At 39.3% G+C, this 17735-nt stretch overlaps 2 protein-coding genes across 7 annotated transcripts in view; one reads left to right on the top strand and one right to left on the bottom strand.

The window, feature by feature from the left end:
* The window catches only part of LOC144026660 (uncharacterized), a 144050-nt gene that overhangs the window by 37915 nt on the left and 88400 nt on the right, over positions 1–17735 (bottom strand). For 5 of the 6 annotated variants that reach the window (XR_013285256.1, XR_013285255.1, XR_013285253.1 and 2 more), the window contains exon 5: positions 11414–11701. The gene's annotated coding sequence lies outside the window, so the exon portion shown is untranslated. Of the gene's footprint in view, positions 1–11413; positions 11702–16330; positions 16478–17735 lie in introns of those variants that run through there. The other variant, XR_013285258.1, reaches the window with a different exon arrangement.
* Positions 763–11761, top strand: gsx2 (GS homeobox 2). Its single transcript, XM_077533530.1, has 3 exons — positions 763–830; positions 8716–9193; positions 11274–11761. Exons 2-3 carry the CDS (start codon positions 8773–8775, stop codon positions 11639–11641), a joined length of 789 nt encoding a protein of 262 aa, XP_077389656.1. The 5' UTR covers positions 763–830; positions 8716–8772; the 3' UTR covers positions 11642–11761.

The raw sequence follows: 17735 nt of genomic DNA, 5'->3' as shown, positions 1-17735 counted from the left end.
GTGTGTCTATTTAGTTTCTTGTCTCCCCGCTGTCCATGTTGATTCATTGTTGTTTTCCCTCACGTCATGCTGCCCGTTTTTGCCCTATACGTTTTGCCTTGCTTATTTTGGGGATGTTGTTTTTCTCAGCCACATCTTGTTTACCTCCTTGTTTTAATTAAATCCCTTTTTGATTGCACCTCTGCCTCCTCGCCCTGTTTCCCTGCACCTGATAGAAGATCATCTTTTTTCAGCAAGGACTACAGAAATCAGTGAACAATTACTGTTGATAAGGTGAAATCAGAGGATTTGGACAATTTTGAATTAAAAAAAAAAAATGGCTCCAAACGGAGTACTCAATTTTTAAAATAGTTGTCGATTAATTTGATAATCGATTATTTCTCGATTAATCTTGACATCTCTAGTTATTATATAGATGGTGTCAGGCAGAATCCTTGCACCTCCAAGAGACCAGTTTTTGATCTCATTTTGGACACAATGCAGTATAACAGCAAGAGTGGCACGGCTCAGGTGATAGAGTTGCTGTCTCTCAAGCTGAAGGTCATTTGTTCCTCAACGCTTGAGTAACTTCTTTTAAATAAACTGGTAAAAGATACTCAAAACTTTTTTTGTAAAATTTACTTAGAACTTCTGTGTAAAAACTTTACTTTTTTTTTTTAAAGTAAATATTACTCTTTTTTTTTTTTTTTTACAGTGTACAGAATACTAAATAAAAAAATACACATTGTCTGCAATTGGCTGGCAACCAGTACAGGGTGTACCCTGCCTACTGCCCAGTGCCAGTTGAGATAGGCTCCAGCACCCTTCACGAACCTTGTGAGGAATAAGCGGTAAGGAAAATGGATGGATGGATGGATGGCTGAAAATACTCATTGTTGATGTTTGTATTCAAAACTAAGTTGGGACGATTTATGCAGACATTCAGGGAGGCAAAGAACAAACGTGAAGATTTTATCAAAACGGTCGCTCATTAACGAAGATAAACCAGCATCCTGAACCAGCAGGGAGCCCAATAACGAGTCCGAGGAAAAGCTTCTCATTACGACTAAGGCCAAAAAATTGCCGAGCGTTTGACAAGTGGAGCAAGAAAAGATTGAAATAAGGGCTGTTTTGCTTGCCGTAATTGCGTTTGCTTGGTCTGCCGGAAACAACAGAGGAAGGCGGCGATGGGCGCGGCGCGACAATAAGCTTTAATGGCGACGCGTTCTCGTGGGAACTTGACCGTGAGCCGCCGCCGTGGCCATCGCTCGCCGTTTATCTCCGTTTTGTTTTCGCCGGGACCTCGTTTAATTGCTGGCGATATCGGGGAGACGTCGCAGACGCGGTTGCGGGGGGGGGTCGCACTTCAGTCTGGAGCGCCGGGAGTGTCCGAGCGACTCCGGGAGGCTGAGGAGAAGCGGTCCTAATTAGCGGGGAGGGCGGCTGATGCGGGACGTCTGTATGGGGCTGCCCTTTGTTCGCTAGCCTCTTCTTCCTCTCAGGCTGTCACTTTACTTTTCTGTGAGACTGAGAGACGGGCCCTCGAAGCCTCCTCCAGCTTACAAACAGGACATTTGCGAGGCATAACAATCTTTCAAGGATGGCACACTAACCAATCTGTTTTCATCTATATAAGCTAAACGATGAGCTAAGAGCTAAGGACACCGTTGAAGGCTTCAAATGCAAAATGTTCTGTGAATTAAAAAAAAAAATGGATTCCAAGTTAAGCAGAGGTGGAAAATCCATATCCGGAAAGTACAAACCCTGCCACAGTTTGGCTTTAGCCCCTGATGCTAACACGCTAGCTCCCTGGCACATAAACGAGCAACATGGGAGCTAGCTCGGGAGCTAGCTAGATAGCACCTGGAGCTAAAGTCAAACTGTGGCAGAGTTCTTACTTTCTGGACCTGGATTTGCCACCTCTGATTATAAGTTAATATAAATTAAGCAATAAACTGTTTAATTCAGGGGGGCGGGGTGATCTTTCAAAGACGTCTGATGTAATTTCATCGCAAAAAAACCCACATCAGACATAACTATAAAATTACAGTGAACTGTTAAATATTACGCTTTAAAAAAAAAAAAAAAAACACTAATTCACGTTTCTACAAAAAAAATGCATTGGGTAGGGCATATTTTGTGTAATTTACCGGCACTTCCTTGTTCGTCAGTCAGGGCGCTTCGTTGATTGGCTACACTCATATTACAGCCCACAGAGTCAAAGAACTGGAGATGGATAAAAACACCTTCATAACTCCTATTCCATAAATGTAATAGTAATCAGAATGTCATGTTTTGACTCGTGAGGTCACATATAACGTATTATTGCGAAGAAATGTTTCAGGTTGACTATCAGTTGACTACCAAACAACTACGAGTCACGCGATCTACTTAAACGTGACTCCACTTGCATATAATCCGCCCCAAAATTAAAATTGTGTAGCCAGTCTAAACTCTTCATAGAGCTATTGCAAGGAATTCTTGTACAACTTCCCACAATGGTGAGAAAAAAAATCAGCATCGTTTTACAGACGTCAACCTCCCGTTGAGCGTCTCTTTGTTTCAGCCTCGGCTCGTCACTCGCGGTTCAGCAAAAAAGGCGCAATTATTTGCCGCTCATTTTTGCATACAAACCCAATTATTCACTGAGAGCTAAATGAGATTTTGTAGCCTTTTGCGAGAAGCCGCGAGATGGAGAGCGGCCTCTGCAGCTGCTATTCACAGCCACGAGATAATTGCCAATGAAAAGTCATCGCGCGGCATTATGTTGTCGGCCGGGGTCATTGTTCATCTCATTGAAGTCTATATGGCGGAGCAGAGTGTTTTCCTTTGAGTCGGGGGCATTGAGGATCTGTTGCCCGGTAACTAATAAAAGGGCCCAATCACCCACTGCATCGGCCAAGATGGGCCGCAGACCGGCCCCGCCTCGACAATGCCACGTTTGTAAAAAGGCGGTGATACAAGTTAATGATGCTTGTTCAACAAAACCTTAATGGGCTTCTTCACGCTCTAATATGGCATGGGATGGGTCGTGAATGAGGCGGGGGGGGACAATAAGTGGGGAGGGGGGTATATTTTAACTTGGACACTTTTAACAACTTTGTGTGTTTTTACTACAGGGAGGAGCTGGAAACACAACGCAATGGATGAAAAATGGTGGAAAGTGTTTTTTTTGTTTTTGATATCTTGGGTACTGAATCATCTTTTAGGCAACACCCCCCCTCTCCCCAGCACCCGTTAAAATTGAATTTTCATTGGATTGAATGGGACTGTGATTAATTGCCCATCAGGAAGTGAAAGGGGTGAATAGTGGCGGTTAACCGATGCGCTCACTCCAAAGTGGGAAAAAAAAAAAAAAAAAGAGAAGGCGCACAACTGTGAAACCAAAAAAAAAAAAAAAAAAAAAAAAAAAGGAGGCAAACAAGCGATGACTGAAAGGACCATGATGTGAAAAAAAAAATAGCGATCACATTTTACAAATAATAACTGCGAGAATACAATCAACTGAAGCCGTCATGTTACAAGGGAAAAGTTGTAAGGTTCTGAAAATAAAATACAAAGTCGGTATGTTAACAGACTGAAGTTATAAGTTGTAATATTATTAAAAACAAAACAAAAAAGTAGTAGCATATTACAAGAATAAAGTTGGCATGTTACCAAAATATGTTCTATTTTAAATATTACCAGTATCCCAAAGACATATTTATACGTTTTTTATGTTTTGTTTTGGGGTTTTTTTATGCTAGAGCATACAGAAGGCTACAGAAGGCCTCTCAACTGCAGAGAACGGTTGATGCAATGGCACTTATAACAAAAACAGCCAGCAGGTGGCAGCAGAGTATAACAGCTCAAGGGTCCAGGTTTTTATAGCAGTAGAACAGAATATGGCGCGGGCCTTGCAAAATCAGTCAAAATCCAGTGAAACAGCTGGGAGCGAATTTGCTTCAGTCAAAATGGCTGCGAGTGAATGAGTTAATAAGCATATTAGCAGTGTTAACATGAGGGCATACAGTTAAAAAAAAAAAAAAAAAAAAAAAAAGAACACTTTTTTATTGTACTATTACATATTTTGCTGGAGTCTGACTTTATTCTAATGGCATTTGATTTTATTCTTTTGACATTTTTTTTTTTTTTTACGTAAATCACAACTTTATACTTGTGACGAGGAGTGTCAGGCGATTCAAATTTTTAATCGTAATTAATCGCATTGATTGCAATTGCTAACTCGTGATTAATCACAAATATATCTGTTCTAAATGTACAATATTTTTTCTAAGTTGTCATACTCTTGTTAACATAAGTGGACAAAATGTTGAATTAATAGAAATATGGCTGCATCTTTTAGTCGTTGATACAGTAATTTCATAATTATTCATGAAATTGAGTTAAAATTAAAAAGATGTACTGTAAAAAAAAAAAGTGTAATATTGATTTGTGTTGAGGTAATTTTTCTGCCACTAGATGGCACAATTGCATTTGTAAGACGTTATTGACAGCTCAGTTCATTTTTCTTTAACATGAAGTAACTTGTGAAATTCTACACATTTTTAAAAATTGTAAAATACAACTTGACCCCAGTCTCCACAAACATATGCATTATTATAAGTACGCACTAATTTTGACACCCCTACTTGTAATATAGTTTTGTGGGCTTAATCACCAAAACAATGTTTTGTAACGCTAACCGTTTTCGCATACCTTTATGACTTCATTATCTTAAGTTCAACTTGTCAAATGATGCCTTTCTTTTTAATATCCTCTTTCATATGAGACACTTTTCCAAACTCATTTTTTTCATCACTGGTCGACACTCAAACAGGAATGATCTCAATTTTGAAATAAAGCAGGGCGGGCAGCCATATCCTCCCGAGCAGAATAAAATGGAATCATAGGATATACCTTTTTTTTTTTTATTTTTTTTTTTTTTTTTGCCCTTAAATGGACTAATTTTCTCCTTGAATTATGAAAGTAATGGCGAGGTAACAGCCTGTGCTGCTCGGTACCCGGCGGCTTAATGCCTGCTAAACCCTTCCACGTGGCTCCACTAGCCCCGGCAATTAGGCCTCATTATAGCCTCATAAAGGGCCTCGTTTGGGGGATTACTTAATAGACAATGAAATTTTATCGTGCGGAATTATGGAAAAATAATATCGTGTGCGATGGAGGGGGGGGTGGAGTGCGCCACGCATCATTCCGCATGGTTGGCTCGCTGCTCTCACAACTCAAACGCACGCACACACGGTTTGCTTTGCTGTAATAGCCGCGTGTGTGCGTGCATACGTGTCACACACCGGCCTCGCTTTATTATAGCAATTATGTTCCGTGTGTGATGTGACAGTTGGATTTGAGAGGGTTTTAGGGAAAGTTAGAAGCAACATGAGATCTTTACAAAATAAATAACTCCTTAAGAAGTAAAAATAACCAGTGTGAAATTATCATTGCGTATCCTTGAAATGATCAAAATTTGGTGGCAATGGAAATGTATTTTCTAAACTTACCAGAGGGTGCTATTAAGTGAGAAATGATTCAAACTAAAAGAGCTGACCTCCTGTTCAGATACGGGAAAGGTTTTCATGCGTCATGTTATGACAAACACGCTATCCCAATTTCATATTCATTGGTGGACCTGGTGGAAAGCAGCGGTTCATTTCTCTAACTTGTCACAAAGACATTTCAAACATATTCAGACAATTTTTCACCGTCTGCGAAGATCTTTTCAAAACCTTTTACGAACCCTGACGAAAATCCGAAATTAGCTACATTCGCATGCATTTGTCGCTCAGTGAGATACAGGGAACTTTTCATTTATCGATTTATTTAAATTTCTACTTTATAAAAAAATGATGTTGACACTGGGAACCAGAACTGTCAAATCCAGGTCCAGAAAGTAATAATCTTGTCACGGTTTGGCTTTAGCCCCAGGTGCTAGCTAGCTAGCTAGTTCCCTCGCTAGCTAGCGCTCTAGCTTGCTCCCATGCTTGTTTACATTTTAGGGAGCTAGCTATACCTAGCATCGGGGGCTAAAGCCAAACTGTGGCAGGGTTTTTACTTTCTGGACTTGGATTTGCTAGCTAGCTATCGCTCTAGCTAGCGCCCATGCTTGTTTACATTTTAGGGAGCTAGCTAGCTAGCAGCATGGGCTAAAGCCAAACTGTGGCAGAGTTTTTACTTTCTGCATGTGGATTTGCTACCTCTGCTGGGAACTCCCTCGAATTTTTATTGAAAAAATTTTTTAAGACATTATATTGAAATGCTGGAAAACTTTGACTGTAGAAAACTTTCGGAAACTATTTACTTGCTTAATTCTTAATTTAGCTTAACACATGCTAATAATTCCAGAAACGCCCTGAAAATTTTGTTGTAATTTTTAAACAAAGCTGTCAATCTTTATATGTTTGAAATTAAATTAAATGACAAAAGAAACTTAAAAAAAAAATGGCGCAAATATTTTCTCTTTTACTGCAAACTAATGTCATCTTGAAATATCACTAACATCTCCATCTAATTTCATGTTACTCAGTATAACTAGCATCAGGGGCTAATTGTTTTCTCACTTTCCAAGTCAGAAGTCAGAAAGGGCTGATTTAAACCAAAATGGCTAACGTACGCTTCAATATCTATGAGACTTTTACATACATCCTGATATGATAATTATGTCCGCCCATTTCCACTTTTTCTAACTTTCGAGAGCGTATAACCGAATGAGTTTTGGGGTGTCATGTTAAGGACCCCGAAAATACTTCCAACTTTCAAAATACACCGCCCATTCATACGAGAGAATAATAATAATAATAAAACACCAACACTCCTTCCGAGGGCTGCTGGATCTGAACCGAGTGGTTCCGAGGGTCCACTCGGCAGATGAAAGCAGAAGCTAAAGCCAGCAGTGACCCACCCGCCCGGCCGCCTGCTGCAGGGGCTGCTGGGTGTGGGGGTGGTTGGGATCAAACCCGCTAATTATCGTCACAAGATGAGGGATTAACGCATTTCTGGAATAACTGCCTGTTTACCCCCAGTGCTGGCCCACCTTTATAAACACTTTCTAATTGAATCCTAATCGCCATCCAATAGCCCTCACGCAGACGTGCACCGGGCGCGGCGCCACATTGCTGGACATGAGCAAATCACAAAAAAATAAAATAAATCTTATTACTGCCATTCCGCCAATTGGCGGACACTTCATTAGGTACACCATCATGAGATTCAATGCGAGGATTCAAATCAATGCTCACTTTTAAGAATGATTAAATAATGTGCTTTTTTTTTTTTTTGGGTGGTATTTGTTATTCTATTTGGAGATTTGTTTGTCCTCTCCTGTAAGGTGAGCAGATTATTAGCAATAGTGGTGTTGTAAACCACAGCAAACATTAATAAATAAAAAAGTTAAGTTACATATGCAAATGTAGACTTGCACATAAAAGTACAATCATGCATTAATGATAAGTGTTTGATTTGACATATGATGTGGTATGCTTTGGATCATGCAGTAGTTGTTTGATGTGGTATGCTTTGGGTCATGACTTTTCCCTTTACCAAGATGAATTTCTGAAATGTAACTGACACAACCATGTGGGTAGTTTATTACGAGCTTTTCTTTTCCATTAGCAAACATGAATGAACATAATTGTCATTAGATTTGCATATATACACACACATTAATGAATAATGTATTTTTTTTTATCAATAAATATAACTAAAAATGTTTTGATATATGCTGCTTCGGGTCATGATAAAATTGAACATTTTAGAGTAGGAGTGTGACGATATATCGATATCGTGATAAATCGTGATACTTTGCCTCCCGATAGATTATCGATACGCCTATGCAGGTATCGCGATATTTGTAGTTAATATTCAGCCACTATAATGGCTCCATTGTTCATGACTTATTGAGCAATGACTTGGCGGGCCACTAGGGGGAGTGCCTCATAAGAAATGGCGGGGAAATGGACAGAAGTCTTCAGGCAAAGAAGACTCATGAGCTTAGTTTTATTATTTTTATTTATTTATTTATATATGTTCATATTTTTATATTATATTATATTATATATTACATTTATATATTTTATTTTTTTATTATTATACTATTAATTGTTTTTTATTTCTATTATCTATTTTTTAGTTTTTATTGTATTTATTCGTATTTTATTTATTATTATTTTTATTTCATTTTTTTATGATTAGTTTTATCGTAGGTGATCGTGGATTTATGACCGGACCAATATATCGATAATCGCGGTATCGTCATATCATGAGATAATCGTTATCGTGAGGTACCCAGCGGTTCCCACCCCTATTTTAGAGTGTCCTTTTATTGATGTGGTATTCTTTGGATCATCAGCTTATACATTTTCTAGAAATAGTGCTTCATGAGTATTCATATCGCCAGCATTGTTTAGTTGTGTCTATTATCACCTGTAAATGGTCGAAAATATGCTAATTAGGGCAAATTATTTTAAACTACAAAAAAATAAAAAATCTTACTGTATATGCCAACCATTTACTTGAAGAACAAAAAACAAAATGTGTATATTCTCAATTAAATATTTGGTTTAACAACTACTTTAGCAACTAATTACTTTAAAAAAAAAAATGTAAAAAGTGGCTGGGTGATAACGATGGGTTGTTATGTGCAGCAATGATGTCGGGTGACGCTTCGCCCAGGGCCCACCCACACCACCGCCCCCTCCTCGTGCTCCCTTTTGTTGCGCCATCAAACATAAGCACCTTTTCCAGCTCCCGAGGGGCATCACATGCGCCGAGGAGCGTGCGTGCGCACTCCCCAACCCGACCATGTCCAGATCCTTCTACGTGGATTCGCTCATCGTCAAGGACGCCCGGCCGGCCGAACACCCGGCGGCGGTGACGGCGGCGGCGGCGGCGGCGGCGGCGGCGCACGACTTCCTGCTGCCCATCAGCGTGCACGCGCCGGGCGTGGTTCCGGCGTGCCCGTCCCGGAAGAGCGGCGCCTTCTGCGTGTGCCCGCTGTGCGTCACCACGCACCTCCACGCGCCCAGGAGCGGCGCGTCGAGCCTCAAGGGCCACTTCGCGGTCGGCGCGGGCGCCGAGGCGGCGCAGTACTGCCACCGGATCGCCCACCACCACCACCACCAGCACCAGCACCAGTCCGCCGCCTTGGCACATCCGGGTCACGCGCCTGTTTGCGCGGCGTCCGTTTTCGGCGACCCGAGGAGGTTCCATTGCATCTCCGTGGGTAAGTAAGACTATTAAGACTATCAATTGTCTAACTTTTTAGGTGCTACATGACAAATTTTAACAAAGTTCTGTAAACTTTTACTCGTGAAAATATCAAACGTATTACTATAAAATCCATAAATTTGCTAGAAAACTACCAAGGCAATGAAACAGGTTGTTGTGATGGATTTGTCCCTGCAAGTTTGTTTGTTTTTTTTTAACATAAAAAAAAAAATAGGCAATGGGTGTCTATTGATTGAACTTGGTTTGCTTTATTTGAACCAATTCAATGCAAATTGAGCACATATAAAAACAACACAACTTGACCCAAGTACTGAACAAACAAATCGATGCAGTAACATGACAGAAGTTTAAAACACAAAATAATATAAAACTAAAAAAATATATTGTCAATTAGGCATGTAATTGTATTTTAATTACAATATACTGTATGTGAAAAACGTCGGTTAGCATAACATCGTTTTTTAAAACAAATTCACAACAATTGCAACAATTATTTGCCTTTATTATTAATTATTTGCCTTTTTTTTTTTTTACTTAAAACACAAAAAGAAATTATGCTAACAGGCTAACAACATTTTACCTGCTCTGTTATACATTTTTGTCTGTGGTGTGCCAACAATTGTTGAGTTCTCATTGTGACCCAGCTTCATGTTTAAACATTTAATATGGGCAACCACAAAATTAATAAAATGATGAAGTCAATTTTTACCAAAACATGTTCCTGTCTGACGTGTGGCTGAAGCAAGGATCCCCAAAGTATGGGTTGGGGGCCTTAAATTGGTCCCACATCTCCAAAAATGTAAGAAATAATAATAATAATAATTATTATTATTATTATAATAATAATAATTATTATTATTATTATTATTATTATTATTGTTATTATTATTATTATTATATTAATAATAAGATTATATGATTCAATTCATTACCCTATTTCCTTAACTTAAAGTAAAAAAAAAAAAATTTAAAACAAAATTGCAGGGCGTCAAATGGACCCATTTAAATTTGACTCTATCTAAAAGTGTCAAACTCTATTGGATATCATTTTAATCAGTATTTATTAGTGATTACACTACACTACTATGTACAATGGGTCAAATTGACCCATGACAGGATGGTTAGATTGGTCTTAGATTGGAATTTAACTCACTTTCTAAAATTGTCAGAAACTAATAAACTCTCAATATATCTAATCATTAACTCCTTACTCATTATATTGAAAAAAAAATAATCATATATTTAGCCAACTTCAGCTAAATACATTTATTAAGTCACTACGCTGACTACTTTGTACTTTTATAAGTTTACAATGGGTCAGATTGACCCATGTACCCTACTGCTGTGTTGTAGGCCAAATTAATCCTTTTAAGGTATTAAAAATAATAATAATACTAAATAAAAAAATATATAATCAACTAAAAATTGCAGGATGGTTAATGTCATTGTTACCTCCATTTGGCATCATATCAATCTATTTATCATTCATTACTCTGACCCATTAACCTAAAAAAAATGTCAATAATGACTCAACTCCTAAAATTATTCTATATCTAATTGACCATATAAAGCAAAAGGAATACCTGATTACACTTGAAGTATGAACCCACTACACTTACTACTTTAGTGTGGGTCAATTTGACCCGTTATGCTGCGGGTCAAACTCAGCATCATTTCAATCAATATTTAACATTGATTATCGGAAATGAATAAAATCCCAATATGCATTGTTTGCATCCAATTATGTACTTATGTCCTCGATTACACATTGAGCCACTACAATTACTGCCCTAACTTTATAATGGGCCAAATTGGTCCACTTCATCCACTTATGTTATGCTGTGGCTCACATTAACATAAGGCCTAATGAGTGTAATTAAATACAAATATTGAGTTGAATACTGAGTAATGTAAAATAATTAGTTTGGGGGGATTTTTCACACGCCCCCATCCCTGACTCTTTTGTTTCAAATTGACCCATTGTATTTATTTATTTTAAGTAATAACTCTAGTGCCTTCTTCATAAGTGGCAATCAACTCAACTGCCCCTCCCCCCTCCTCCCCCCTCCCAACAGGCACCTCAGAGAGCAGCCACGCGCAGAACGGCAAGCGCATGCGCACAGCCTTCACCAGCACGCAACTGCTGGAGCTGGAGCGCGAGTTCTCCAGCAACATGTACCTGTCGCGCCTGCGCCGCATCGAGATCGCCACCTACCTGAGCCTGTCCGAGAAGCAGGTGAAGATCTGGTTCCAGAACCGCCGCGTCAAGCACAAGAAGGAAGGCAAGGCGGCGCAGAGGAGTTCCCACTCCGCCGGAGGAGGAGGAGGAGGCGGCGGAGGGTGCAAATGCTCGTCGGGCGCGCGCTACCCTCGCTCCGAAGACGAAGACTCCCTCTCTCCCGCCTCGGCCTCAGAGGAGAAGGACGGGGCGCTCATCATGTGACTGCAGACGCTTTTGGCGCGAGTGACCTCCGTGACCCGAAAACCTCCACCTGCATGAAAACTGTTGAAGAGGAAAACTTTATTGATAATGTGAATGCACGTTTTGACGGAAATGAACTTTTAAGACCTATAAGACCTATTTTTTCCTATAACAGGGTTCTCAAACTGGCCATAGCTTGGAGCATACCTACCTATATATAAGCCCCGCCCCCCCTCCAAAAAATATAAATAAATAAATAAATAAATAAATAAATAAATAAAATACGCCTTCTTAATAGTGGTGGGAACCTCTGGGTGCGCATATGATATGCGATACAAGGCTCACAATAACGATTATCTCACTATATGACGATACCGCGATTATCAATATATTGGTCAGGTCATGAATCCACGATAAAGCTAATCATAAAATAATAATAATAAATAAATAAATAAAAAATAAACATAAAATAATAAACTAATTCATAATTAAAGGGATACTTGACTTATTTAGCCCATTGTACCAATAAAAAGTTAATATTTTGTCTAAAATTAATTTGATACATTATGTTTCCTAGGTTTGGTCATGTGACATTCACAAGCTGAGCTCTGATTGGTTACCTGAGCCCTTGTGATGCCATTTTTCAGTTGACAGCAAGTTGCAAAATGTGTTTTTAAAAGGTACTAATTGTACATGGAAAAATAATGACAATATCAAATTTATTATAGGCAAAATATTCATGTTTGACTGCCAAAAATGGCTAAATAAGTAAAGTATCCCTTCAATAAAAAAAATATATATATATATATATATATATATATATATATATATATATACACACACACACACACACACACACACACTAAGCTCATGAGTCTTCTTCGCCTTCTTCATCCATTTCCCCGCCACTCTTATGAAGCGCTCCCCCTAGTGGCCCGCCAAGTAATTGCTCAATAAGTCATGAACAATGGAGCCATTATAGTGGCTGAATATTAAGTACAAATATCGCGATACTTACGTAGGCGTATCGATAATCTATCGGGAGACAAAGTTTCACGATTTATCGCGATATCGATATATCGTCACACTCCTACTTCTTAAGTTAGCTTTGGGCCAATGGAAAACATATTTTTTCTCAAGAATCCAGTTTGATGATCCCTAAAAAAAAAAAAAGTTTATGATAGCCTATAGATGCCAGAGGATGGCTTCAAAGCACTACTTTTGTCTAAACGGAACCCTCAACTCACTTCAAAACAATTAAATTCAACATCGTTCCAGTGAGGCGTGTTAGGACCCAAAAAGTTTGAGAACCCGTGACCTGATGTCCTCCACTTTGACCCTTCACTGTGAGTGTGCATGCGTGTGAATGCGGGCGCGTTAAAAATAAACCATTAGAAGCAATATAAAATTAGCATATAGGACAACCTGTGTGTGGAACCCGTAAGCAACATGTGTTTGCAAGCTATGTGAATATGATGTGTATTTATTGCAATAAACGATTTACTTTGGATCTGTCACTTATTTCCATAAAAAGGATGCATTTGACTGAAAATGACATCACAGTGCCTAAAGGTTCAGCTTGCGGATGTCACATGACCAAACCCAGAAAACAGGTGAGCCGTGATTGATCGTTACCGACGCAACTGATGTCATTTTTAGTCAACAGCAAGGCAAAATGGCCGCCGCCTGAGATGGATTAAAAACAGTTGGATTTTGCTGCTTAAAATCATATTCCACAAAAGTGATGTTAAATATTATAAGAGAACTAATAAATAAATAAATAAATAAATAAAAGTCACTCAAGGGTTGAGGAACAAACCCAAAACTTCAGGTTGTAGACAGCCAATCTACTCCCTGAGCAATGCAGCTCGTAACTCTATTTTGGATAAAAGAAACAGTAGGAGTGGCATAGCTCAGGTGGTAGAGTGGCAGTCACCCAAGCTTAAGGTCGTGAGTTCGTTCCTCAACCCTTGTGCAACTTTTTTTTTAACTCATTAGCTCCCAAAAACGAATAAATATGTTCTATTGTAGATTTTTTAAGTGCCCCAAAGACGTATTTATACGTTTTGTTTTGTTTGTTTTTATGCAAGAGCATAAAGAAGGCCTTGATGCAGCCTCTCTAATGCAGAGAACGGTTGAAACAATGGTAATAATTACAAAGACGGCCAGCAGGTGGCAAGAGAGTATAAGAGATCAACCAGGGCCGTGTTAAAACAAGCTGATTTCCCCACTGTTCTAAGCAGATTTGTGAATAATGATGAAACTTAGCTATATTATAATGCTAACTGCTGCAAAACGGAAACCGATAGAAACATACTTTTTTTTTTCCTGATTAAAGAAGACACTAATTTTTATTTTGGTAGGTTCCATGTTTTTATAGCAATAGAACACAATATTCTGTGGGCCTTGCAAAATCAGTCAAAATCCAGGAAAACACGTCAGTGAAAATGGCTGGGAGTGAATGAGTTAATGAAATCAAAGTCAAAATCTCTCTCTGCAAAATTTACTTGTACAAAAATATTCAATAGGTTTTTCATGGGATAAGAAAACTCTCATACACACTAAAAAAAAATACTTTGAGTAAAATGTATATATAATATAATTATATAATTAATAATAATTATATATAATAATAATAATTATTATTAATAATTATTAATAATAATTTATATAATAATATTTTACTCTTTTGCAAGTGTAAATTTTACTCTGATTAGAGTGGGACCAACTAGACTCTGTTTAGAGTAAAATTTACTCTACAGAATTAACAGATTTAGCTCATACTACATTTTTTTTTTTAAACTTCTATGTATTAACTTTTTGCTCAGCTTCCAGTCGTTACGTTACATTTTATTTATCAGAGGGCAATTTACATGATATAAGCCCTTGTTAATTCCGAATGGAGCTCACAAAGATTGCGATAATGGTCCGTTTTGCACACACGCACAAAAAAAGATCCCCCATCCGCACTCATACACACTTTTTTTTTCTGGGTGGTTGTTAAAAAGCAAGTTTAATTGCGTTTGGGGGTCCCCACGTCGCTTGATTGTATCCTAGCATTTGGGACAGTGCGACCGAGCGACAGGATATATAGAAGTGGCCAAAGGCTTTGACAGGTTAGATTGTCCCGAGGGGGAGACCCCCTGATGGGGGGGGGGGGTGTTGCGCGCTCACACCGCTTTTGAGGGTGGGAGGGTGCAAGTGTGTGTGTGTGTGTGTGGGGGGGGGGGGGGGGGATATCGACAGGGTTCCACACGGGGACCCACACAAGGCGAGTTTAGTCACTGTTTCATTAGGGCCCATTTGAACCTTTCAACTTGAGGGGGACGAATGGGAAAAGACCTCTGAGGAGGGGATTAGGGTGAAGGTGGGGGGGGGGGGCTTAAAAATTAGATGACGCCTAATTTAACTTGTTTCTCTCGGAGTTTGGGATACATTCCTAATTGAGAGGGGAAGCAGGTGAACTTTTTGGGGTTGCCATTCAGCACGGGAGTAAATGGCCCCCTTTCACACTCTGCTGCTGATCATATATTATTATTGGGTGAGAGGGGAGGGGGGTCACCTAATGAATATACACTAAAGTTCCTATTAAGTGAATTAGTGTTGCCTTGCAGGTGTTAGAGCAAGTGTTGTTGGTTGGGGCCACTCCTGGAACATTTTTAAGAAACTATTATCATCATCATTATCATCATCAGATGATAATTTTACGTTCCCACCCCCGAGGAAACATTTACCTGTCCAAAAGGGACTCAAATATCCATTATAAGGTGCTCCAACGAAGCCCCCGTGAGCCATTGAAAAAGTGAGCAATTACGCATGACAAAAGACAATTAATACGAGGGTCCTTTGAGCCGCAAGTGCAGCTGCCGTTTGACGAGGACGAGGAGGAGGACGAGGAGGGAAGCAAACCAGCTTCATTTGATCGCCGGGTGATGTCGAATCTGAGCCGATGAACTCCATTGGGAAACCGGTGCAGTTTAAATCCTCCAGTACTTACGTCAGGAATTTAACGGTAATTTAGCCACAAATTTGCACTCGATGGTGGCTTGTTGATGTCTTCAAGCTGTCGGCGTCTATTATTTATCAAAGGTTGTTATTTTCGTACCTGAGCGCTTGTTTCTGATTTTCAAAAGTCACTCCGAGGTGGAGTGTGACGTGAGTTGTCAATGTTATGAAAACACGTTACGTTATTACGTATCTTACGGACATTGCGTAAGGGGTCAAATAATTTTGTGGCCGTTTCAGAACGCCGGACAGCTCCCGCGGAAATGGACTGGACCCGGAAATAGCTGCGCGTGATGGCCGTGACGTCACGCCTGACAAATCGCGTCGTTATCTTCACTTCGGCAACTGTCATTACAAAAATTATTATTTTAATTAAAGGTTATAGCATTGAACAATTAAACGGTATTTTTGGAAAAATGCATTTTAAAGAGTAATTACATTGGTACCCTTTCTTCAATTAAAAAAAATGAGAAAATCAAACTTTAATCAAAAATGTCTAACAAAACCCTCCCCCGACCAGAAGCAGAGACCTCTAGTGGACAGTCAAGGATACGCAGACAGATCTTGAAGTAGAACAAAAATATGACAATTTAACTTTTGATAACGTAAATATTAACTTTAAGAGTAAATATATTGCATATATTCCCATATAGAATAATATTAAATCAGGATATGCGTTTTAAATGATCAAATGTCAAACTATACCTTCAACGGACACTTTATTAGGTACACCAGTCAGCAGCACAACCTGCAAATGGCATCCAGAAAGATTCACGTCATCTAACTTGAAGGTTAAATTGTATGCGAATGGTTGTATGTCATATCCTACAACTAACTAGTGACCAGTCCAGGGCGCACCACACCTCTCGCTCAAACAACTCACACGTGACCCTAATGAGAACAACGGCTGGATGACACAGTGCAGGTGTAACTAATAAAGTGGCTAGCGAGTAGCATATAGGCTACATGCTACATGGGAACTTTTAATGTTCTGCGCTCTCCACTCTGGATCGTCGTCAAACAAAGTTTCCAAACTCACTATACACTTTTCATGTCGTTATTTTAAGAGCACACACACACACACACACACACACACACAAAAAAAAACTTAAATAAATAAAACACTTGGTGTAAAATCCCACATAAGTGCAATGCTCGGCCATTTTGTGGTGGAAAGCTTCCAGGATCCTTTTGTTTGGAGAACAAGGACAGTGTTCTTGCAGCCAACATGTGGAAGTCATTGCGTCCAGCCAACGTCTGCGTGTAGGAGGAGGAGGGGGGGAGAAAGTGGTGAGTCTATATGGGACAGAGGGGGGCTGTGCGAGGACCCCTATTTCTTCACCTCGCGGCCCGCTTCGGGCTCTATACGGCAAACAGCTGACGCATGCGTGCCACTTGGTTGCACTTTGCCACAGCCATAAGGCTGGAGATTAAGATGGTGTTGGAGCGCCCTCTACAAGCTCAGCGCGCCACTGCACCTTGCAATAAGACTGCCAACTTATACTGGAGGTCGCTTGGCACTCCGAAAATAGTTGCGTCTACTTTGCTCACTTACTGTCACGTGACAAAAACAACAAACGAGACTGACCCAGCGTCATAAAAATATGTGTACGCCTAATGGAGAGGGACCAGGAAGATGTTGGCAAATACACTATCAATTCTTAACTCTTGATGTGCAAGTGCATAAAAATAAGAAATTGAAAAAAAGTAGCTCAATACCACTTAATTTTTCAGTTAGTTCAATATAACATTAATACATTAAAAAATATATACGTTAATGCCAAATTAAGATCCCAAAAAAGGGATGTTGGTGTAAAAAAAAAGAAATTATAAATAATCCCTAGGTGAACAAATGACTTCAAATTATTTTTAAATATTCCTATACATACCTTTTATAGATATCTGCGTTAAGTTTTCCAAGTGTTGTTTTGTTTTTGTTTTTTTCACCTTTAAAGGAGTAGCACCTTCTCTTGACCAGACTTACAAAGTTTGAGATACAAGCTGATGCTCGGTGGATTTTTATGTCTTCACTTGCGAGCAAAAATTGGAGTCGTGGGGGCTAAATGTTGGCAGCAAAATTCACAAGGAGCAGATGGTGACATTATTTTGG

The sequence above is a fragment of the Festucalex cinctus genome, chromosome 10 (assembly GCF_051991245.1).
Source record: "Festucalex cinctus isolate MCC-2025b chromosome 10, RoL_Fcin_1.0, whole genome shotgun sequence".
NCBI lineage: Eukaryota > Metazoa > Chordata > Actinopteri > Syngnathiformes > Syngnathidae > Festucalex > Festucalex cinctus.
The sequence above is the reverse complement of the archived record's forward strand: the minus strand, read 5'-3'. Positions and strand labels throughout refer to the sequence as shown.

Excerpts from the sequence above, each read along its gene's own strand:
- gsx2 (XM_077533530.1), top strand. The coding sequence starts at position 8,773 with ATGTCCAGATCCTTCTACGTGGATTCGCTCATCGTCAAGGACGCCCGG. Across the intron at positions 9,194-11,273 it reads GTTCCATTGCATCTCCGTGG|GCACCTCAGAGAGCAGCCAC; the intron begins GTAAGTAAGACT and ends CCCTCCCAACAG.